Source organism: Lytechinus variegatus, chromosome 2, assembly GCF_018143015.1.
Source record: "Lytechinus variegatus isolate NC3 chromosome 2, Lvar_3.0, whole genome shotgun sequence".
Taxonomy (NCBI): domain Eukaryota; kingdom Metazoa; phylum Echinodermata; class Echinoidea; order Temnopleuroida; family Toxopneustidae; genus Lytechinus; species Lytechinus variegatus.
Window position 1 is genome coordinate 25,487,929 of NC_054741.1, and position 24,855 is coordinate 25,512,783.

The window sequence follows — 24,855 nt, forward strand, 5'->3', positions numbered from 1 at the left end:
AGTGCACTTTATGTGCGAAACAGTGATTGATCCAATGACCAAAGTAATAATTACATGTAAAGCGCTGACAAGCACAAAATATGAAGCGCTATATAAATGTACCTATTATTATTATCGATAATAAATATTGGCACATTATATTTTTAAGACCTTAATGAAATGGTGATCAATGAATTTATTATATTGGCCTACCTATACATTTACCTCGATTTCTTTTTTTTGCGGACATACAAAAAAGTTTTTATTACGTTTGTTCCTTGCTCTTGGCATAAATTCTTACTTTGAAAATTACTGTTACTTTTTTATTGTCTATGGCAAATAGTTAAATTTAGGTTTACTAAGACGATGAGTAATTTACCATCAGTTCTATCAATATTACGTTTATGCAAACCATGAAACATATCAGTCTAAAATACCGTTCTTTTGACTAACTTCTATCTACCACAAGAACGTTAGATTTTCTATAACGAAAATAAATTACTCTTTATACGAAAATAAGTAACAGAGTTAATATTCTCTCAGATTTATGAATACAACATGAGCTAACATAAATATATACCTTTCCGACAAAATAATGCAAAGTGAAACCTTGTTGCAATATCTGACTATTTTGTAAAGCAAAAGGTGTTTTGTTTTAGTTACATTTAAACAGAAAGATCAATCATAGTGACCTAGTCTATAAGCAATCATGGCCAATATATGACGCCTCACTGATGATTTGTTACAAATCTACTGATTTGCCCGTCGTTGTTTAAAGTAATATAATAGAAAGTTTAAAGTAATATAATAGAATAAAATCGGTCTTAATACTATGGCTTGCTGAATTTGACGATCACAAATGCCCCATTACCATGATAAAATAAAGCTTATACAAATTGCTCTTAATAATCCTTATACTTGTTTTGCTTTAAGATATAAATGTTAAGCGCTTAGAAACTATTGTAATAAGCGCTATATAAATGTACATTATTATTATTTATTATTATTGATCATTACAGCCGATTTGACAGATTGATTGCACATAAGGCAATCGTGAAATCAGAACTACTATTAGTTAAGCCAATAAAAATCATATATGCGTTACAAAATAATGATTCCAAATGCATATGTCTTCCTTTAACTACAAAACATATTTGATATTGTTGCATGTACCTCGCAGATAGTCATTCAACGATTACGAGCAATAACTCGAAATAAATAATTTTGAAGAACGAAACTACAGCGAGAACAAGTACAGAGTCAGTTTTTTTTAATATAAGATAAGTCCCTTTAAGATCTACACAAGATATACCTATACATGATACCGTACACATAGACTCGTTTTAAAGCTCTTTATCAACCATTCTTTCTTCATAATTCCTCGATTGTTACGGGCAATTTGTTGTTCCATCATCGGATTTTGTCGGGTTCATTTCGGAAGGCTTCGGGATCACTCGGTAATGTCTAGCGGCGGTGAGCACAAATCACACGATACTGGGCAATAATGTCGAGCGTAATCGCGATTGTCACAAAGTCTGGTGGACCATCGGCAGTGGTGGAACTTGTCCCGGCATTCCACTATTTTTTTTTGGGGGGGGCAAAAAGTAAATATTACAAAAAAAATATTAATTTCATGTTGGATTAAATCACCGCGTTAATCTCATTGAGAATAAACGTATTGTTTCATCAAAACATAAATGTGAATATACATTATACAGGCGAAATTGTTATTCAATTCAATATTCTAACTTGACTTCACTAAGGCAGGCATGACAAATCAGAAGTACATGTATTTAAATTTGTGAATACAGTAAATGATAATCGCATATAGGAGTCACACTGTCCGATATGTTCATCACTAGGGAACATATGCTTATAGGTAATGGCCTACTTTATCCAGGGCGGATCCAGGATTTCCCCAAAAAGGGGGCATTTTTTTAGAGACAAAAAATGCAAGCTCCCATAAAAAGGTCTCAATTTACATAAGGCAAAAAATCCACCTCTGTATTATACACTTTAACCAACCTCATTATGAACCTAACTTTTGGCAAAGAAACTTTGTTATCAATGTAAGTTTTGGTAAAGATTCATGATAGTGTATACTTACATGAGCAATCGTCTCCAAACCATCCATCCGGGCATTCACATTCACAAGCTGATTCCTGAAGACTTCCCCCATTCTTACATCTCTTGCGACAGTTACCTGATAAAGATAAAAAAAAATATAAAGTTTGATTTTTGCTATGGCACCGGAAATAGATGTTAAGTTTTGTTTTAGGTGGATTGTAAATGCTTTTTTGTTCTCTTTGTTCTCAAGATATGGGCGATTCCGTTCATTTATGCTCCTTTTTGTTTTTTGTTTTGATTTGAACGATTTTATTTCTTCTCATTTCGTTCTGTTGTGTTTTGGGGGCGTTGCATTTGTTTTGCATTTAATTTTGTTAGAGGTTTCTCAGCTGTACGCAGCGGGAGAATGGGGTGGGGCAAAGAAAGCCCCCCCCCCCACCACCACATTGTTTTCAAGACGTTTTTCCCCCCATAAAATAACACTCAAAGTGTACTCCACATTCATTTATTTTATCCTAGAAATACAACAACGTCCTTATATACTTTTACGTATTCTCGATCATTTTGTAAAATTATAATGTTTACCCGTGCTCAGTTCTAAGGTTATGTTGTTGTAAATATTCTATTGTTATAAAGTTCGGCCTCTTACACATTCAACAGCACGGCTTGGTAGAGGGTATATCTATTTTGTTTTTAGTTTATAAAGATTCTACACGGTGAGAGTGTTTTGGACTGACTGATGAAACATTGGAAACATCGGTAATTAGCAAAAAGACCTCGTGCTAAATGGGGATTAAACTTAATTAAGTATACGACATAGAAGATAACAAATTATCTTAGGACAATGGTGAACCTAGCCCTTCATCATAATAAATGAAGTAATTTGAGAGATTGGCAAAACAACGTAACTTCCTTCCTTTATTTTTTCCATCATTTTCCGCCTACACGTTTTTGCATGAAATTAAAGTATTGAAACTGCGGCTGACAATTTTGCGTCTGGTCTTGATGATATTTCAGGGCGTGTGTATGTCATACTTCGGTTTTGTTCCATTTATATTTCAATTAAATGATTATTGAGGCGAATGAAACGTTCGAGGAAATTACCTGCAAATCATTTCAAGCCTCCAATGATCACTTAGTTTTTTAAACTATCAGACTAAAGCTACAACCAGGAGGAGATAGGGACTCTGTTATATATGGACGCCATGCTTGTTCGTGGGTTGGCAACAGGTCATCAAGAGCCTTATATAGGAAGGTATTTTTGGTACCTTAAATGTTACGCCTTCTCACCATAAACAATGTTCAAAATAATATTCTATTTTCACGATAGGGTAAAGTATATCAACATTTGACCCAGCCATCACGGAGGGGGGGGGGCGGTAGTTTGGATAAATAATCAATGTATGTATGTGCCAAAATCCGGGGTCAATTCATGCTGTAAATTACAATTATCTTGTAAGATATACAGGGCAAATCCACTTCCTCGTATAACTTATCAATTTCAACGAGGTTATTGCTCGTAAATTGGATGGAACGATCTAGTTCGATAATTAATTAATTGAATTACTCTACTTGTCTTCAATTTCACTTTGAATGATGTCTGTTCGTGCACAATAATAACTTTACTAGTTCCAGTGCCATTTTACTATTTCCAGTTGTGCTCAAAAGTAACCCCTTAACAAAATACACTCCTTTATGCTGAATGTTGATGCGCACTCAAAAATCCAATTATTTAAAATAAATATCCAGATCGGCTGCGAATGGTGACCAGGCAAATTTTTGAATTATTTTTTATCTTTAGGATTAACTTTTAAATCTCAAATGATTTAAATTCAAATCTTTTAGCTTTATGTTTAAATCGTAATAGTTTAAATCTTAATCTAAAATGCAGCCGATCTGGATTTATTTTAAATCCTTGGAATTTAGAGTGCAGACGGCAACACTTTAGTGAGGCCATATAAACAAAATGTTATTTAATGTATAATTCTATCGCCTGACTTCAAAATTAGATATCTAAAAAAGACAGATCTTGAACACTTTGAATATGTTCAATTTCTGGTGGGGTGGTTCACTAAGTTTTTAGCACCATTTTACATAACTGTATAAGTTGATTTGAGAAATTGTGTTGTTAACAGAAAGAGCATTAGTGAAATTATGAACACGCCACCCCCACCACCACCTTACACAATGGTGATAATTTTGGGCGCATTAATTTTTTTAACCCTTCACATTCCCGTATACCATCATGGTAACTGGGCTCAGATACACATGAAGGTTTCAGCGGGTGTATATAGCAAAGTTATCGTGTCGTAGTTTTTAATGAAACTGGGCACTGCAATGGCCTGGTAAGGGCTTATGGGTTGCTCTTTATAATACCTGTCATGATTAGCCCTATACACCAAAATATGGGTGAGGGATGGTGTTTTGGACTGGTATTTTGCTCAAGGGATCTGCAGTCACGTGTTTGACCACGCTTGGAAGGGTGGCGTTATGGCAAAAACTGACCCCTAATGCCAATTAGGGGCATTTTCTAGGTAAAAAAATCACTGCTGTCAACAAAGCAAACCGCAAGTATTTCCTGCAAAATTTACTTTGATAAGGATTTTGTATGGAAGTCGATGACCAGATACATAAATTACACAACTATTTCAAAATACCATTGACAAAATTAATTTCATCAAAAATTTTCTGTCCGTTCAACAATTTGAAGTCCGAGTTTGCTGATACGATAAACATTCTGGCCATACATTTAGGACTATCTGGGAAAATATGTCAAAACAGCTTAATTACTCTCAATTGTGGAAAATTAATGTCCAATATTTATGAAACTAGTGAAATATTTCTGAATTTAATGTGATAAGTAAAATTCCAGCCAAAATAGTATTTTAAGTATTTCCACGATTTATGAATGTATTGAAATATTTCAGTGATTCAACATCAAGAATGTCTTATACATGTACATGTAACAAGTTTCTTGTAAGAGGAGGGAGCAAGAGGTCAATGAAAAAATATATTTTCAAAACATTAATGATAATGTTTCAAGTCTATTTTTATAGCCATTTTATCATACGATTGACTGGTTTCATCATTTATTAATTTGTTTTTCTTTGTTTATATATTTATTTGATTTTTTTATCTATTGCATCTTCTTTAATTAGCATTGAAGTTTATAACATGGACTACTGAAGAATTAATTATTATATAACCGTTTTCACGATTTTCGTATTGTCTTAATCTGAACTCTGAAAATGTTCCATATTTCATGTAGTAGCCCCACTACATTTCAATTCCTTGATCATGTTGATTCCGTTTATCTACCTGCCCCCCCCCCTCTCTCTCTCTCCATATATCGCTTCCCATCTCGTAACTTTGCCACTTTTTTCATTTGCCTGCTTTCATAGATATCGTGGGTATATCAGTTCAAGATTTCTTGGATCAATAAAATATTACAAGTTTCTTTCCAGTTCAAGAAAAATTTTTGTAGTAATGATTTATTTTTAGTGAACTTAATCAAGATTAAAGGGCAAACTGAAATAACCCAAACTGGGGACTGAAATGTCTCACCTGGTCTTGTATCACCACCAGTGCTGATTTCTGATAAGGAAATAAAAAGATAACTTTAACCTAAAAAATCAACAAAAATGATTTTGTACGTGAAAATTATGATGTGACTAATTGATAAGCATGATAGACTCGGGTAAACGCTTCCAAAACAATGTTCGCGCCATTATTGATACTATTCAGTGCTTTAGAAAATGAGACAAATCCCCCAAATGAGATTAATCCCCCAAACCTTAAGACATTTTTCCAGAATTAATGGATTAACAGGGAAGGGAATAACTATATCAGCCACGGAAATTTAAGATTAGGTCGTTTCTCCCCATCTTGACAGCGTATATGGGCTTCCTCTCTTCCCCCGTCCTATCGGGGTAGGAAACAAGAGGAAACAGACACGCTCTCTGGGATGAGCAGACGGGAAATGGCGGCTTACAGGTCGAACTTCAGATTAAAAAAAGTCTTGACGGGTCCTGAACATGTTATGTTGGTTATACAACATTTTGAAGAGCCTACCATCAAGTTTATTTACAGGGGAGCTGATCTTTTTTCTCTGACGAAAATTGATGATTATTGGCGCAATTTTGGTGGTGAGCGCCACATACATGTTCTGATAATGGGCACCCCCTTGAACTTCACCTATTATGGTCGTGATAATACATATTTCGCTTTTAAAAACGCTTTTATAATGTGATATAGTTTTTACTGATCAAAGACCTAGAAGGCCGTTATTGTTAAGCACAATTTATTTTAGAGATAAAAAAAATCCAAAAAATTATATGATCGATAAGATGGAGACAGAAATTAACTAAATTCGATGATATTTGTCACCATGTTCACATACCAAATGGGAAAAAATGTTATCCATTGATAAATCAAGAAAAGCATAAGCAGGGGTATGTCACAACAAGAAATCATTGCTACAAATGTATAATTCAACAAAATATATATCTTCATAGAACACCAAGGACACGATGATGATGATGATTCCAACTACTTCAACGGCATATCAATATTTTTCTATTTCTATTCAGTAGCCACCCAAAGAATGTTTATATATTAATTTTCAGGTGATATTTCAATTCAACTTTTTATTTCACTATCATGTTGAAAGTCATATGAAGATCGTTATGACTGAATACTTTACCCCTTTTGATAAAGTTTCCATTTTAATTAATTGCGTTAATTGCAAAGTCAAGAGTAATCTGGTAATACAGGGATTAATACTTACTGCATAGTTCACACATCGCAGGGCAGTTATCTAGTACATACGGGTGCTCATCGTCGCACCAATTCGGATACCATCCGTGATAACAAAGTTGATGCTTATTCTCACACGGTTCTGAAAATAAAGATTAAAAATCGATAAATGTTGTAAAATAAACATCATTCTGTCAGTGATTTTTTTATAACAACAATATTGCAATAAGAAATGTATCATGCGTGTTTAGACGATGATAATATTCGTTACAATTTGTTTTGTTTTTCTTTTGAAAATAAAAAAAAATAAAAATACGGTTAACCGATAGTATGCATAAATAATGCTTAACAACAAGAGGCCCATTAGTTACGAATCTACAATAACATTTTTTATTCTAAAATGAAGCCGGGAATTCCGTAAATTTCATTGGGAAGGAAGTTTTTGATTGATTTATAAATGTTTAATAATTGGCTCCATAATAAGATATGCAAAATTAATTTTCCCTCGTCAAAATACATAAACATTGCACGGTGTATGCTACAAATCACGATCTCATAGCTTTGACGATTTTACTTTTAGCAACTACTTTTTCATGTGTATAGTTGTAACATAGGCGTTGACGTTCTGTGGCTTATGTCCCGCATGGCTCCTATAATTGAAAGAAGACTTTCTAAAATCATACCAGACATATTCATAATGTAAAACTGTTTTTTTAACTCATTAAGGGCTACATCTGTATTAGACCTGACATCGTTAAAATCAGGGACGGATCGAGCAATTTGCCATTCGGTATCATTCAACATCGGGGGGGGGGTCTCGTTAAAGTAAGATAAAAGTCTTTGCTAATAGCTGGGTGAGACCTGTCACAATTTGGGTTCAAAATTAGGGAATAGCACTGGCGGATCAAGGGGGCCGGTCCGTGCCCCCCCCCTTGAGAAGCAAAATTAAAATTTTTAATGTAAAAATGCCATTAAAACAGAAGTGTGCCCCCACCCCCCCCCCTTTCTTAAGTGAATTCCGGTTTTTTTGGCTTGTCAAATGTTTTCGGGGACGAAATATCATTATTTTTTGGTTAAAACCTCTTTTTTTGCTTGTCAATTTTTTCCTTGGAACAATGACTCCCACCCTCCTTTCGAGAAAATGTCTAATTCATCGGCCTTGTTCCTTTGCCATCTAAATTTTCCATCACGCAGCGCATAAAATGTTTGATGGGCTGTCTAATGATTACATCACCGCAATTTTAATTGATCTTTAATCTTGGAAGCCCCCAACATGGCACGAAAAAATAAGCAAGTGTTCATAGTTTACTACGAGCACGTACTTTAATTCGTCCCACCTGTTATTTGACAAATGAATACTTGTCCCAGAATCTTGTATATATTGATTGCTTATTTATATTCCCCTTTTTGTTTCTGTCTCAGAAATGAATTTTAACTAAAATACTTTAATCATGCTTATAGTACGAGACCGTGAGAGGTTTGTGATTTGAGATAATCAAAATAATAAGGGAAATAAAAGTTTTCGAACTTAAACTACTTAAGTCATCTCCTAACAAAGATGGGGGTAATTATCAAAACGACATGAGGAACCAACCAATTAAACAATGAAAGACCTATAGTTCAAAACCTACGTGAAAGGAAAACATCTTTTTGATAATAAGAAATGCGGCTTTTCCGAAAAGAGCCTAAAGTCCACATGGTTTCAATGCAGACTTTAATTGTGACATTTCACTTCAACATGAATGACAAATGTGTCTGTCTTCAATTCTGGTATAAAGTTTACAGTTTCTAAAGGAACTGATGAATTTCGAAAATATACATGTCCCTGCTTGAAAATAAACTCGCCCTTTTATGAAGTAGTTATAGGCCTATGTATAAAGTTATTTTATGAAAGATTTATTCAAGCATTTTTAATCATTTATTTTTTTAAGGTTTATTTTGTTTGCATTTATAAATCATATCCTGTCAGTTTCATTCTGTGAACTACACCACAGTAAGACATAATGATATGATATATTTAAGGAAAAAATGTTATTACAATATCTTATCATCAGGTGCGTCTGAATTTGATGATTGATGGCTTTTTTCTCCTAAAAATTCTTTAACATCCATAGAAACGCTGGATGAAGCTCACCGGTTGGTTGGCATAACTTTCCACTAAATCACAAAACCGTCTCATCATTCAACGACTAATTGAAGTACATACTACAACTGACACTATTAATCATAATTGAATGTGTTAAATCATCGCTCGAAGTGTTACGATGGGCTTGATAGATGGGAGGCGAAAGAACGCAAGAGTTGTTTGAGTGCTAAATAATACTCATTTAAATTGGAATGACCCGGCCCTGGTTATAGCGTTTGAAGGGGAATGAAACCTTTGGAACAAATAGGCTTGTGTAGAAACAGAAAAATCAAAGAATAAGAATAAAGAAAGTTTGAGAAAAATCGGACAAATAGTGAGAAAGTTATGAGCATTTGAATATTGCAATCACTAATGCTATGGAGATCCTCACATTGGCAATGCGACAAGGATGTGTGATGTCACTGATGAACAACTTTCCCTTTGGTGGACTATAAAATACCCTCAAAATGTCTCTTTTTGCTTTTTGTTATGATGATACAAACTCTTTATCCATGATGTATTCTTAAAAAATATGTATTACATGCCTTCAAGTAGACAGAACACATGATTTATGGATAGATGTGATAAAAGAGGCAATTCTAGTGAAATATATACTAAAGTAATGGGGAGAGTTGTTCACAAGTGACATCACACATCTTTGTCGCATTGCCAAATCGCTATTTCCATAGCATTAGTGATCGCAATATTCAAATGTTCATAACTTTCTCATTATTTGTCCGATTTTTCTCAAACTTTCATTGGTCTGTTTTTTTCATTTTTCTGTTTTCACACAAGCGATCTTGTTCCAAAGGTTTCATTCTCCTTTAATGAAAGGACTTGTCGAACGTTTTATTCAACAGGTCCTGTTTTACCCGACAATCACCACAGTAACTGTGCTTCTCAGCCAGTCAAAATCAAGGAAAGTTGTCAGTTCTAAAAACTGGTCGGACCTACATGTTCATGAAACACTCCCAAAAAATGTACTTCGTTAATCATGCTGATATCGGAACAACTCAAATTCATCCAATTGAAATTAGCAACATAATGGGAGGTAAAATTTTCTTAATTAACAGACAGATGGATAGGGAACATGCATCTTGTTGATTTGACTACAATAACACAAAAAAAACTGCAGTGAATCTAACCAGCTAACATATTCCATGTACAGTTCATCAAAGTTATATTCGTGCAATTTTTTATATAGTGACATGTTCATCCCATGTTTTTTTTAACAATGCAACCCTAAACGACACGGATTTGTAATATAAACTCTCAATAATAGCTTTTGTTTATTTATTTATTTAGTTAGTTAAGTTTCATTTACACAGGGTAGACCTCCGTGGTAGCCCATTTAGTTATAAAAAAATGATTTGAAAAGAGACCATGCTCTTCTTGAATGCTCCTCCATTAGATCTGCATAACGCAAACATTTTGTTAGTATGTATACCTTTCCATTTTAATAAACGTATAATTAAGAGAAAGCTCGATTTCAAAGTGTGCCCCAGATTTAAAGTCTTTGATACGACTCAAAGAGTACAGCCAACCCATGCCCTTAATTATACTCTTTTATTTGTTTGATTTCACTTCACCCATTTCAAAATGATGTAATACTTTAGATGGGTGTTAGCGTCTTACCTGAACATGTTAAGCCCATCCACCCATCATCACACGTACACTGACACGTCGCTTCGTCTAAAGTTCCATGGATACACTTAATGTCACATTCTACAAAAGAAAGAAGAAAGAAGAAAATTAAAAATTAAGTTGAGGAAACACTGAATAGCGGTAAATATCCATAAAAACTGCCATTTTGCTACAACCATGAGGTTCCACGGACGAGGTTTGCGCTCAGTTAATTATTATTTTTATTACTATTGGAAAATAAAGACTATAATTACCAGTGGCGTACCTGGGATTTTCCACAGGGGGGGGCCAAACCGGTCGAAAAATTTGACAAGCAAAAAAAAAAAAAAAGGTCTTCAAGCTCGTCAGGGGGGGGGCAGGGATATGTCTTTTGTATGGGTTGTGACTCGTCAGGGGGGCAGACTGCCCCCTCTGCCCCCCCCCCGTAGGTACGCTAGTGATAATTACATCTGTGATTCCATTTCTCTTTCTCAGAGAAACACCTTCGGAATCATTGGATATCATAGCTTAACTAAGCTTATCTAATAACGCTATTGATATTGAGTTAACTCGAATTATCGGTATATTAAAATATATTGATATTAAACACCGAACTTTTATCCATAGATTTGACATAAATGATACAAATGATACAGAAAAAGCTTAATGCATTTGACACAAGAATGGAACACATGAATTCGCGGCAATATCGAAATTACAAACCGTTGTCAATTCAATATTCATCAATAAGGATGGGAAATGTGTGTGTATTTGATTTTTTTCAGACGTGTATCAATGATTCAATCAGATATGATTATTTACGTCTGGGACCGACCTTTAACGTCATCATCCGAAAGACGTGACCAGGGCTCGAACCTTGAACCTCTGCATCAATTTGTAACTTCCCCACAGCTTAGATTACAGGCGCCCGCCACAACGCCCAGTATGGGAAATTGTATGGGATGCAATGAAATTAAGACAGATATAATCCGATTTTCCCGGTTAAATACATCGTTATCTATATACGCTAATCAACTCATGAACTAATTTTTTTACCAGAGTAAGGCCCCCGGTACAAAGACGAGGGCAAAGAGAACCCCTACTTTCAATCTTTCTGCTAATGCTGACTCAGTCACACTAACGCGATTGACTTCAGACTGATCAACATGATCAAAGAAATTGCGTTATTTCCAGTTACTGAATATCGATCGATGGACAGTTGATTTTCTTGATGTGATCTTTGTGCGGGGATTAGGTTGACTCGGGATGGGAATGAATGAGAAATGAAGACGAGACTTGTAAGGCAACGGGGATGCATCGTGATGGAACGTGAGTTATTCGTATTAAAACATCACATCTCGTTACCCTACACCAATATGGTATGCCGAGACCGTGCGTAATAATACAAGGGGTGAGGGCGTCCTCTGCAATTAGGGGGGGGGGGACATTGGGGGTCAAATCAATCCTGTTAAAAATGCGAGCGATATCATCATTTTAATAAGCTTCACAAAAGGAATCTTGACCCCATAATATCAATCGCTACAACTGAACATGATCGGTGCCATCTCAACCAAAAGGGGGACTACGTCACTACCCCCTTTCGACGGTTTCGACCCCCTGTCTCTTTCAAAAGCAGGGTAACCCCAGACGTATTTAACCTACCTCGACGTTGCGCTCTATTTAATTTATATCTCAGTTCTATGAATGAGATAAGCCTATCAATGGGTCTGCCATCCGTCTGACATCCGTGGATTGATTTTAAAGGATGGGTTCTGGCGATGGCTTTATTCTCAACATTAGATTAAAAGCAATCCGCAGTATAATCAACATTCTATTTGTTCATATTTTCAAAAAGCGACCAATACAGTATTAATGTGGTTCACTTCACACATTTCCAGGTGGCATGTGTGATGCAAACCGATTAATTACGTAAAACAATCACAAATGATGGTGGCCAATCTTATGATTATGTTGTTGATGACGATCATTATCATCAATATGATAATTGTGCCTTGCCAAAAATCACATGTGGGTTTTTAGGTAAATATATGTATATATCCCGTTCCAAAAACCCAACAAAGTAATGCCCCAATTAAAATCGAATAAAGACTATTACTTGCTTACGATGAAAAAATAATATTTTATTCGTGACGGAGCAAGTATGAATCATTTTCATTCCAACACATTCGGTAATGATGATATAATTTTTTTGTCTGAGACCATTCCGCCCCTATATGCGTCGTTGAAGTCGCTAACTCGCGATCACCAAGTTTCATTCACTTGTAATTTAAGTTTCATTTATTTTTTATCCACATAATCAGTGGTTATACAAACTCCCCATCTTGTGTAATTACGTATCAAACCATCAAACGGAATGTTCTGCTGTTTAAGATGAAGATGCAAGTTAATCAATGCACCTCGACATCATTGACGTCCCGGGATTGACGTCATAAGACTTTTAAATCCTCCGTTTCCCTAATGACTTTTTCTTTTAATTTCATGGGTTGGATAAAAATAACTATAACCAAACCTTCATTGATTACTCAATTAGATTGTGTCGTATTTAAAGTAATAAGGATTGATTATTTAGACATATTACTTTCAAATCTGATTATATTTATCACTATGCGGGATTTATCACTATGCACCGAATTATTGAACGACAGGGACCTTTATAGTAATTATGCACTTTCCATGCAGGGGCCGCAAATCGATTTTGAAAGTGGGGGTGTTGAATATAACTACTACTATACTACTACTACTACTACTACTACTACTACTACTACTACTACTACTACTACTACTACTACTACTACTACTACTACTACTACTACTACTACTACTACTGCTGCTGCTGCTGCTGCTGCTGCTGCTACTACTACTACTACTACTACTGCTGCTGCTGCTGCTACTTACTATTACTACTACTACTATTACTACTACTACTACTACTACTATTACTACTACTACTACACTACTACTACTACTACTACTACTACTACTACTACTACTACTACTACTACTACTACTACTACTACTACTACTGCTGCTGCTGCTACTTACTATTACTACTACTACTACTACTACTACTACTACTACTACTACTACTACTACTACTACTACTACTACTACTACACTACTACTACTACTACTACTACTACTACTACTACTACTACTACTACTACTACTACTACTACTACCACTAATACTACGACTACTACTACATATCGCAAAGGTAGGAATTGTTAGTATGGGGGGGGGACTTGTCAGATTATCCAGGAGGGAAATGATAGACGCAAACTCATTTTTTTTTACAAAGTAACACCAGTAAAAGTGTGTATGGCTGTACGCAACCCTCTGATTAGATGAAGATACTTGATTTCTCCTTTAAATCACTGGAAGTATAGGCCTATATTTCGCGCCTAAACTGACACGATAAGATGATACGGTCACGGGTCTGTATCCGATTCTCAATCAACACCCCTTCGCGCCAGGGCCCTGGGAACGATTTTTTAACAGGAGATGCTGCTTTAAATTTGACAAGAAAAAAAGTTTTTCGGTACAAAATGAAGGTAATTTGGTCACCCCTAGCACCCTGCTTTCCAGAGCCATGCTTCATGCTCTTCTCTTGGATGCATACATGTCTATCAATGCTATCCGTGCAAATGAATAGTAAATGGATTATCATGTCAGACAAGGCAGTTTATATACCAACATCATCAACCATCATCAACATTATTTGGGTTACAATTTCACTTGGGCATGCTGGGAGAACAAGCCTGGTAGTGCATGGACGTGACATTGTATTCGATTTTGGAATGACAATAAGATATACCTATTACATTGCGTATGTGTTGATCAGTATGTATCATAATTATTCACGAAAACTATTTTTGTTTCAAATTCGCAACTGTCCGATCTTTTATAATAATTTATCAGTGGCCGTGGAAACAGGGGGGTGGCACTTTTTTCAAAAACCTCGTACAAAAGCGTAAAATGGACTATCTGATTGTGATTTTTTTTTGCACGGTCACCCCCCCCCCCCCCTCTCAAAACCTTTCCGGAGCCCCCGTTGATCATGTTTAACTTTTATTTAGTTTGTAATTATACAGAACTCTGATGAGAATTTGCAGAAATCATTTCCGAAAATGTCGTTAAATGATTGTACATCATTATAGCAGTCAGATTTAACCCGGATCTTAAGAGAGTTATGTGGTCTAGTGGCTAGAGCAATGGACCCGCGATTATGAGGTTGTGAGTTCGAATCCCCGCTCGGCCATTATTACCACTTTAACAAACAAAAAACCCTAGAGTAATTTTTGACATCTATAATCCATCACCATGACAGACAGACACAAAGTTTCAACTTGGCGTAAATGAGGCGGAAAGCTGTGTTGCCGAGTTCCTTTGCCTAATTTACTTCGACAGAAACATAACTTATTGAGAGATATTAGCATATATCATTAAACACTGAAAGAAATTGAATTAATGGATATGTGAATGAAACTAATAAATTAATTATTGAATATAAGAATGAATTAAGTCATAACTAGATGAATTAATTCATACATAATAGACACGTGAATTAGTTTTATGAATGTATAATTAATGAAATGAACCTGTGCGTAAATGAATAAACGAATGAAAAAATAGAATGATATAATAAATGAATAGATGAATAAACAATATAATACATACATATATCAACATATAATCTACTAAATGAAAGCATGAAATATACATACACAAATACGAATAAATTAATGAACTAAAAAGAAATCGTGAAATGAATAGGTAAATAAAGTTCTTACCTGAACAATCTTCACCACTCCATGGCGTAGGGCAATCGCATTCACACGTGACACTCTTTCGACCTCCGTTCATACACGGTGGCCCTCCACAATCTAGCATAATACCAAAAAAAAAAGATTTATAGGATTTAAACAAAATAAAAGATTTATATAATTTAACGTGGTCCTGTGTGTAATAAGTTTTAAAAACGTGTTTTAATCAGATATGATTTTTAACGTCTGGTACCGACCTATAATAGGTAGTTTTCGCAACCACTTTGCAGACACTTTCTAGGACGGAGAAAATCTATTGTCATAAGCCCTTGACAAAGCATGCAGTCTTTGACGAAAATCATTGAATTAAAAACAGCAGTGTCTTCCGGGACTCTGGACAAACGACATTTATTTGCAATTTTTCGTCAGCTCCGTATCTTCGAAGATTGGCTGTCCCGGTTCAATAATTTTCGACAAAGACCTCCCAGGTTTTCATTGTGATTTGATTTGCATTTGTGCACCAACATCTATATATACAGTGGGATCGAACCTCGAATCTCTGCATCAATTCGTAAATTCCCTCATGTAACTTGGATTACAGGTGCACTCCACAACGCCCAGTTACGGGGAAGAGGAAAATTAATGAAAACATAAATAATTAGATAAGGTATAACACACGGGGGACGTAGGCATTTGTATAAACGATAAAGATTATCGTCGATAGATACCTAACACTGAAACTTAGCTTTACAGGCAGATATACCAAAAATTTAAGAATCAGACAACGCGTGGGAAATGAGCTGAGACAAAACATAAACAATGACATTGGACAGAAACAAAACAAATTAATTAATGACTTAGCAGTAATGGAACACATTCTGTATTGTAAGATAATAGTTTGACTGTAAAAGCTTCGCAGAAATCGAATCCTGTATAGAAATCGTTAAAAATCTAGCGTTGCTTGTTGTGCACTTGAAAATAAATATGAACAATGTGATTTTTACTTTATTTGCAGTACATAGAAAGTTTTACTTGATATTATCCTCGACCCTGTTACTGATATAAAATGATTAGGTATCTTGATATTAGGATCTTTTGAATTTCGTAATGACATTTACTTAACCCCCCCATATTAATGTGTCATCTTACCGCATATACCGCACATTGCAGGGCATAGTTCCTCTACAGGATTGTTGTCGTTGTTGTTGAAACACCATTCCTTTGGCCAACCATTTCCACACCACGCATGCGTGTTGTTACAAACATCTGAAATAGTATTCACGTTTGGATATTGATAAGAGTATCGTTATGATTAAGTGATGTCTTTAGCATATTCTCATCATCATTATCACCATCATCATCATCGTCATCATCATCAGCATTATCATCATGAACATCCCCTTCAGCATTTTCACCATCATCGTCGTCATCATCATCACCATTGTCATCATCACCATCACCACCAACACCATCACCATCGTCATCATCATCATCATCACCACCATCACCATCATCACCATCATCACCAATATCTTCAGCAGCAGAATCGTCATTAGCATCATCAATATCAATACACCATAATCTAAAGTTTGTATTTTATATTTGAGGTTAACAGAAAGATTCCATCATGAAAAATGTCAATTATTAATCAAACATCAAAATACTTCAATAATTTCTTTGTATGTTCCATTGAACGATTGTTTTGAAAGTATGTCACTCATGACGAAAAAATAGTACACTTACTTTCGCAAGACAATCCCATCCAACCAGCAGGGCATGAACATAAACAATTCTGTTCATCGAGGATGCCGCCATTTTGACATTCAAGCATACATTCTATAAGATAAAGAAACACAAAGTGGTGTATCTATTTGACAGAAAATGTTCATTATCATTATTATAGATAATCCTTCAAGAGACGGGGGATCCCATAATGACTGATTGCCAGTCTGATGGTAATTGCAGATATTTTTGGGTTCCGTTTCTACATTTTGATGACGTCTCCCCAAGAAGTTTTTCAATGAAAAGTAAAGTCCTCATGAGTGGGGAGAATAATCTCAGATCAGAAACTATTCAGGGTTTTGGTGGGGAAAAAAGACGAGGAACGTACATATCTGCATCAGGCCCTACGTTTTTACAACAAGGCCTGAAATAAAAATGATACAGGCCAAAATATCAAAGAAATTTGTATTTTTTCGATTATATCTTTACGATTTTATACCTTTACATTAATCCATAAACCAGAATAAATGTTGAATAATATTCATAAAATTTATATTCTAAATCAAAATATAACTGATCATAATAAACAAGCAATGATTATCGTCACGATTTTTTTTTGCCCTCATTCGGACCACGGAAGGGCAAGGACGTTATCGAGCCAAACAAGAAGCCTTACGTGCAAGATAGATTTCGCTTTCAGCCGTCATAATCATCGCACGAGGAATTAACATGTTTATTAGGAGGGACGTTTCAATACCCCTACTAGATCCCACCGTACCCCTTAAGATCCCATAGACACACCCTCCAGACTATAATGTACGTATGGCATCTTATCGTGGTGTTTATGGAATCTTTGAAGTTAATAAGAGTTGGCACTTGGATCTTGTGATGTTTGGTGGTGCTCATGATCGTCTTGTGATCGTAGATACGGAATAGATGTTTTGTGTGCAGGCAGGGGCGTCAATCCATTTTTCAGATTGTGGGGGGGGGGGCAAAATCATGAATCAACGTTCCAAAGGCGCTCGATCACACAAAACAAACAAACAAACTCACCCACATACATACATACATAGGCCTATATTATATATATGCACATACACACACACACACATACAATTATATATATACATGTATATATATGACTCATGAGAAAGAGATACATATTAATGCGAGCGCGAGCTGAAATTTCTTTATATTCTGACCTGAAAGCTTGATATTCTAAGCATTTTTGGTACCAATGATTAAGATGGGTATCTAAAAGAACAATAGATGCTAGCGCGATGCTCGAGCTGAAAATTTTGATATTTCGATCTGAAAAAAAATGACAGTTAAATTGACTTTTTTGATAAATCGAGGCGGGAGCTCTTTTGAGGTTTAGAACTGAAAACGGGACATTCTATTCACCTATTTAGTAATAAAAAGTAAGGGTTTTTGCTACAGAAATGATGCAAGCGCGAAGCGCGAGCTGAAAATTTTTATATTCCAATCTGAAAAGCGGACATTTTGCGCACGATTTTAAATAAAGAACGAGTTGGTATCTCAGTCTCGCTTACTGATTTCTGTGTAACATTACAATATTATATTATTTTTGCACATGCAGAATTATTTGGGGGGCAAAACGATATGTTTGCCCCCCAATATTTTCAATGGTAGGGCGATCGCCCCCTGCCCCCAGAATCGACACCTCTGTGTGCAGGGATGATGCCAGGGTATTTTGATGGGGAGAGGATAGGGACTTTTTCTCTCTTTTTTTTGGAAAAATATGAGGGTATTACTTTGTTTAATGATCCAACCCTTCCTTTTCGATACTCTTTCTTCCACCCCCCTTTTTTATGTTGGCATCACCCCCATCACCTGAACACACGAGGGGTCGCCCTGCATGGTCCCACCCCCCCCCCATGGCGAAATGACCGTGCTCAATGCAGACGACTGTATCGATGACTGGCCTATCGTATGTTTGGTCTTTTACCGCAGTGAGCTAATCCCATTCCGTCTACGACGACAACAACAACAGTCATTGATCGCATTGTTAACTAATTTCGATAAATACCATATTATGGGAGGGACACTTAATCAATTATTCTTTACAAAGTGACTAAATTACAGTAAAAGTGATGACTATAATTCTAAATGGACTTGATCCTGATCAAAATCGCAAATTACTGGACATTTGAAGTTTCATAATCTATTATTGCCCCATCACAGAATTCATCATTTATTCAATGATGAATAAATGTATATTAAAAAAGAATGTATATGTAGTTCAAAGGTAAATGGTTAAATCCTAGAGGGTATGATCAATTTTTCATAAAGGGCATGTCGCCTTTATTTTAATTATTCAATCAGCAAAGCTGCTAAACCAGGTCGATATTATGCATAGACCTACTTCCATAATCCTCCGACAATATAGTCAATATCATCGTACAATAATTTCACCTAAAATCTGTTCGCTTCAGTGGCTTGCGGCCAAGTAATCAATATCGTGGAAATTAGTATTCGCGGGGGCGGAGCAGACACGAAGTGGTTTCTCTACGCATAGGGTCGGTCAAGCAACTGAGGTGGTAAATATGGAAAGGTGACCAGAGGAAATTAAGAGTGGGCAGAGTTCATTAACCCAGTAACTGATTGATTCGGTCATTCTAAAGGAGATTCTACATTCCCTGGTCAGTATTATGTAATCTTGAGGGTCAAATATGACGCGAGTAGATAGAAAGTTTGGCTTGCGCAGTCCCAGAACTTTGAAATATCAGGAAGTCGGAAAGATTAAAATGAAGTGCCGGGGCCATGCGTCCCCATTTCCTCCCTCAAATATAAGAATAAATATAGAATTGCAATGAAAAGTTCTGGAATATGCTTATGGACTGTTAAAAACCTTATGGCCCGTATTCTGAAGTCAAGTTTAACTAGGACCATGGTCTAACTCTGTGCTAAAATTATGGGAAGCCAAAAGTGTCAATTTTTTTTTATTAAGTTGTATGTTTCTTATGTTTACTGTGCTCTTTCCTGATTCTTCAATGGTGAAGACCAGTCATCTATTTATGCCTCCTAGACAATTATGAATGATTTGAGAGCCAAACGAGCTGAAATATGATATCTCTACTATTAGTGGTTTATGTAACAATTGGCTATCCATACTTAAACCACAATTTTAAACTCGAGTTTAACTTAAACCCGACTTCAGAATACGGGCCTATGAGTTTAAAGATATATCGTGATTTCGCTTTGGGACATTACATGAAAAGAAATAAAACATATACCTTTATTAAAAAGACCCCTCTTTACATACAACACCCCCATCCCAATCATCATTAAATTTTGTACGATCCCGATGAGGGGTAGTTTATCAAAAAGTTGAAAATTAATTGAATATCATTATCATTGATTCTTACCACATGATGGTTCACGAATATCGCAGTCACCTGAGGGAAGACAGAAAAGGGAAAAGGTTATAAAAAGGTTTTGAGAGAAAGGGGTCAGAATCGTAATTTTCACCTGAAATTAGAGGGTTTTCTTTATTTCAGGTTTAGAGTTTGGAAAGAAACAGTAATAACTTTAATTTGTAGGTCCATGATTAAGGCAAGGTACAAAAATATGACTAAGTATCATGGAATGAACTTTCTGGATCAATCAAAATGAAAAGGGAAGAGATCCCTTGAAATGAGAAATGAACTTTCTCAATTAATCAAAAGTGAAAAGGGAAGAGGTTAATTCAAATGGATGACTCTCCTCCAAGGAGTCACTTGCATGATTATACACAGCAAAAACTGTGGTGTTAACTGGTGTACATAGAGGACCACATCAGTTATTTTACACCGGTGTTAAATTGGTGGTGTAAGTTTTACACATAAAGGTGTTATTACAACACCTTTTGTTGTTACATTTACACTCTTTGGTGTTATGTTTAATCTCTAGGGTGTAATTTTAACACCTCAGGGTGTGGTCCTATATTAACACCAATTGGTGTCAGTTTTAACACCGCAGTTTTTACAGTGTAGCATGTATAGTGGGTTCTTTTTTTCTTAGATTCATAGGCTATAGACTAGTCTTTATAGGCATATACCTCATGGTAAAACAACTTAAATATATATATTTCGAAGTTTTATACACTGCAAAAACTCTGGTGTTGATTTAACACTAGCCCGGAATCTACATATGTCCACACCAGAGAAGTGTTAAACGACGCCAGTTTCGTTTTGGTCTAACACCAGATAGGTGTTTTTACAACAACAATTAGTATCAAAACAGCATCGGTTTGATTCCAAACTGGTGTTGTTTCAATACTTTTCTGGGATGGAAATAATAGATTCCGGACTGGTTTTAAATCAACACCGGAGTTTTTGCAGTGTATAAGATACCATGTCCATCTCGGAGGATTATATTCAAATTGTTTATTCCTTTCAGCATCAAGACAAAAAAATATATGATACAGTACAAATATGACATATCAAACCAGTGTAACATTTACTATATTGGATTATATTGTAACTTCTACCCTGTACATTCCAAATACAATAATGAATCGAATCGGGAAAATGTAAGTCTTAGACCCGTCCGCAGAAAATAACATGTTTCTTTAAAAAGTTCTGGAGAAACAATATACACTAGAAGGGCATTGTCTCAAAATTCATAAAAATATTTTTGATGTCTTTAAGACCCTGTTTAATCGTCTCAACGTGTGACTTCTGTCCTCCTTGACGATCCTTGTGCCACTTTTAGCTGACTCTTGACCACTACTTAACCCAGAGAACTAGATCAGATGACCAAAATATTGGCTTCAGTTTCTGAAATTCGTCTTGCTAAAATAAGCAAATTCGAACCACAAAGGAGAAGAGTTTATGTTCTTAAGAGTCGTTCATATGCGCTCTTGACCCTATATAACGGAGCCAGTATTAACGCACGTCTTCTGTGGGAATCCCGATGGGTGGACTTGGGGTATACAGCACGGAGTACCAGCCCGCAAGCGCACAGCAGGTGAAAACAAAAAGGGGACCATTATGACAAGCAAATTGAATTATTCCACCTGAACTTCAGCCGACCTGCAATTATGAATTGCGATTGAACCAAATGAAGATTGATGACCCATGCAGTCAACCATAGGAAACACTGACCCCGCCCAAACCACTATCACCCTGTCAAACCAACCAGAGACCCAACATGATGGAGAAGATTTGGATATAAATACACTTGTGGTTTTCAATCATCATAATTAGACACTTCTATTTCGGTTAAGACAATGGTTGTGAATTCACGTGAATCTCTGAAATGAAGCCCGTTGTGGTGGTCGTTTCAAGAAAAGGAAGGACACTTGGCATCGTGGTTGATAGTGGAGGAACATTTTATGTCGCTCCTTGGCAGATCACAATTTCCACATTATTAGAAACATCCTCGACCCCCACTCGGTTTGACGTTCAAGAGCATGCATGATGAGGCAAGGCATCCTTAGAATTCAGGGATTAAAGAGACTTCGCAATTTCAAAATAGAAAGTTATTGGTGCAAATGGAAACGAAAATAACGTATGGACAAAAGAAAGAGAGAAATATATAGGCCTAATATCGTGTTCAGTCATTTCATAGTTATAGACTAACTACCTTGATGTGATAATTAAGTGGTTATTCCTAGAGATAAAATTTCATAACATAATTGCAGGACTAGACTAGCTAATACTTTAAATGAGACGATTTGGGCACCGGACGAGCTCCAACTCTTTAAAATAGACAGAATTGAAAATGTTAGAATGAATTCCGTAACCTTATCGTTTGCAAGCTCAAAATGATCTTTCAATACACCTAAAATTTCTTAAAAATTGTACAACAAATTGATTCTATATACACTGGCTGGTGAAAAGCATGTGTGAAAAGTATCTCGACATTTTTTCTACATACACTCTAAAAATAAGGTTTACCCAATATTTGGTAAAATGGGAGCATGCATGTTGGTTGGGTAAAAAGATATTTTGTAAATTTTATGCAATGTTGCGTTGAAATAGCCCAATTAATGGGGTTAAAAAAAATACCCAAGAAACATGCATGTTCCCTTTTTACTAAACATTGGGTAAAATATTACTCAGTGATTTTAGAGTGTATGTTCACACCAGAGAAGTCTTGAAACAACACCAGTTTGGAATCAAACCGATGCTGTTTTAATACTAATTGGTGTTGTGTAAACACCGATCTGGTGGTAGACCAAAACCGAACTGGTGTTGTACTTCCCTGGTGTTGACATATAGATTCCCGGCTGGTGTTAAATCAACACCGGTGTTTTTGCAGTGCACAAAAGAAACTCGTTTTGATAGCTTAAGGATGAATTTAAAGAGTTAGAACTCCTTGGTAGGGACGCGGGGTAATTTTCTGGCACCAAGAGACAGTGACAAATAAATTAGGAAACCCCCAATCTGTCTTCCTTGAGACAGTATAACTACATGCTGGGAGGAAGGTCAGTTTCACTAAACTCGTGATCAAACTTCTTACGATCAAACGGATCAAGGATCTTTAAACATTATTACTCTGTGTAACGATGCTCATCCTGATAAAAGCTCTTATGTCTCAAGGAAACATTGCCTTTCAATCCGCCCTTTTTTTGGTCCAATTTGACCTTGTGATTTGATTAATGTTTTTTTTTTCATTGTGACGTCCCATTTGCAGACGGGGCAAAAAAGACAAACCGGATGCAATTCGAATTATCCTTTTTTTTACTTTATTGTCATAATCATAATAAATGTCATCGTCAATGGAAGTGGAGTCATCTGATTCATTTCTCCTATTTGGCTTCGTCCTCAAATTCAAAGAAAGGGTTACAAACAGTATGGCGGATGAAAAACTAAAAAATATATATATCAATCTAAAAAAAATATGTCTAATCATTATATATATCTTTATCAGGAAAGAGGAAGTGCCCGAAGATTTTTCTGATACCTTTACCACGATTGTGATATTTCTCATTTTGTTTCAATTAACCATTTGCCTCCTGCAAGGGACACTAGCGTACCTACGGGGGGCAGTCTCCCCCCCCGACGAGCCACAACCCATGCAAAGGGCGTATCTCTGCCCCCCCCCCTGACGAGCTTGAAAGACCTTTTTTGCCCCCCCCCCTGACGGACCTTTATTGCCCTCCTGACGAGCTTGAAGCCCTTTTTTGGGGGGGGCTTGTCATTTTTTTTGGTACGAAATCTTTTATTTGTGATTGAAGACCTTTTTTTGGCCTTTTTCCTTTTTTTTTGCTTGTCAAAGTTTAGGCCGGACGGTTTTGCCCCCCCCCCTCCCCTGTGAAAAATCCTAGGTACGCCACTGGCAAGGGACCATTGATCAGCGTGTATAAAGTCTTTGATCGGTTGCCGCCAGAATTCTGGCGTCAACTGATCAAATTATGTTTTTTTTTTTTTTTATAGTACATCATATTGGGCATTCATCTTTTTTAACCATGCATCCTATATATTAGCTATATACACAGACAGGTAGCTCCAATTTATGTAATACAGTCGAAAAGTAGATATTATATTGGTTGTCTTAAGCAATAAGTTTTGTTTCCTAACTAATTATTAGTGCCCTACCGGTGTCATAAGCCCAACTTTTTCACTGTTTAAATCCATGACAATTCATATATAAAATAACCGTAAACATGAAAATACAAGCTCATGAAATCATGGCTCTCTTATTCTCGTCAAATGCACACACCACAGCGGTATAGGCCTATTTTCTAAACCTTGCCCTTTTACAAAGTTTTATATGTTAATTTGCAAAACTCAAATATTTAAACTATTTTTTATGCAAAGTTCTTAAACTAGTGTTGTCTGGATTCAAATC

At 35.9% G+C, this 24,855-nt stretch overlaps 1 protein-coding gene across 1 annotated transcript in view; it reads right to left on the bottom strand.

The window, feature by feature from the left end:
• Window positions 1-1,038: 1,038 nt before the first annotated feature.
• Window positions 1,039-24,855, bottom strand: part of LOC121407677 (multiple epidermal growth factor-like domains protein 6) — a 64,162-nt gene continuing 40,345 nt past the window's right edge. Inside the window, exons 6-14 of the mRNA XM_041598861.1 lie at window positions 20,445-20,474; window positions 17,077-17,169; window positions 16,483-16,599; window positions 15,361-15,453; window positions 10,562-10,651; window positions 6,833-6,943; window positions 5,611-5,640; window positions 2,087-2,182; window positions 1,039-1,557 (exon numbers count right to left, since the gene is read on the bottom strand). Coding sequence (XP_041454795.1) covers window positions 1,430-1,557; window positions 2,087-2,182; window positions 5,611-5,640; window positions 6,833-6,943; window positions 10,562-10,651; window positions 15,361-15,453; window positions 16,483-16,599; window positions 17,077-17,169; window positions 20,445-20,474 — 788 coding nt within the window. The 3' untranslated portion in view covers window positions 1,039-1,429. The remainder of the gene's footprint in view (window positions 1,558-2,086; window positions 2,183-5,610; window positions 5,641-6,832; window positions 6,944-10,561; window positions 10,652-15,360; window positions 15,454-16,482; window positions 16,600-17,076; window positions 17,170-20,444; window positions 20,475-24,855) is intronic.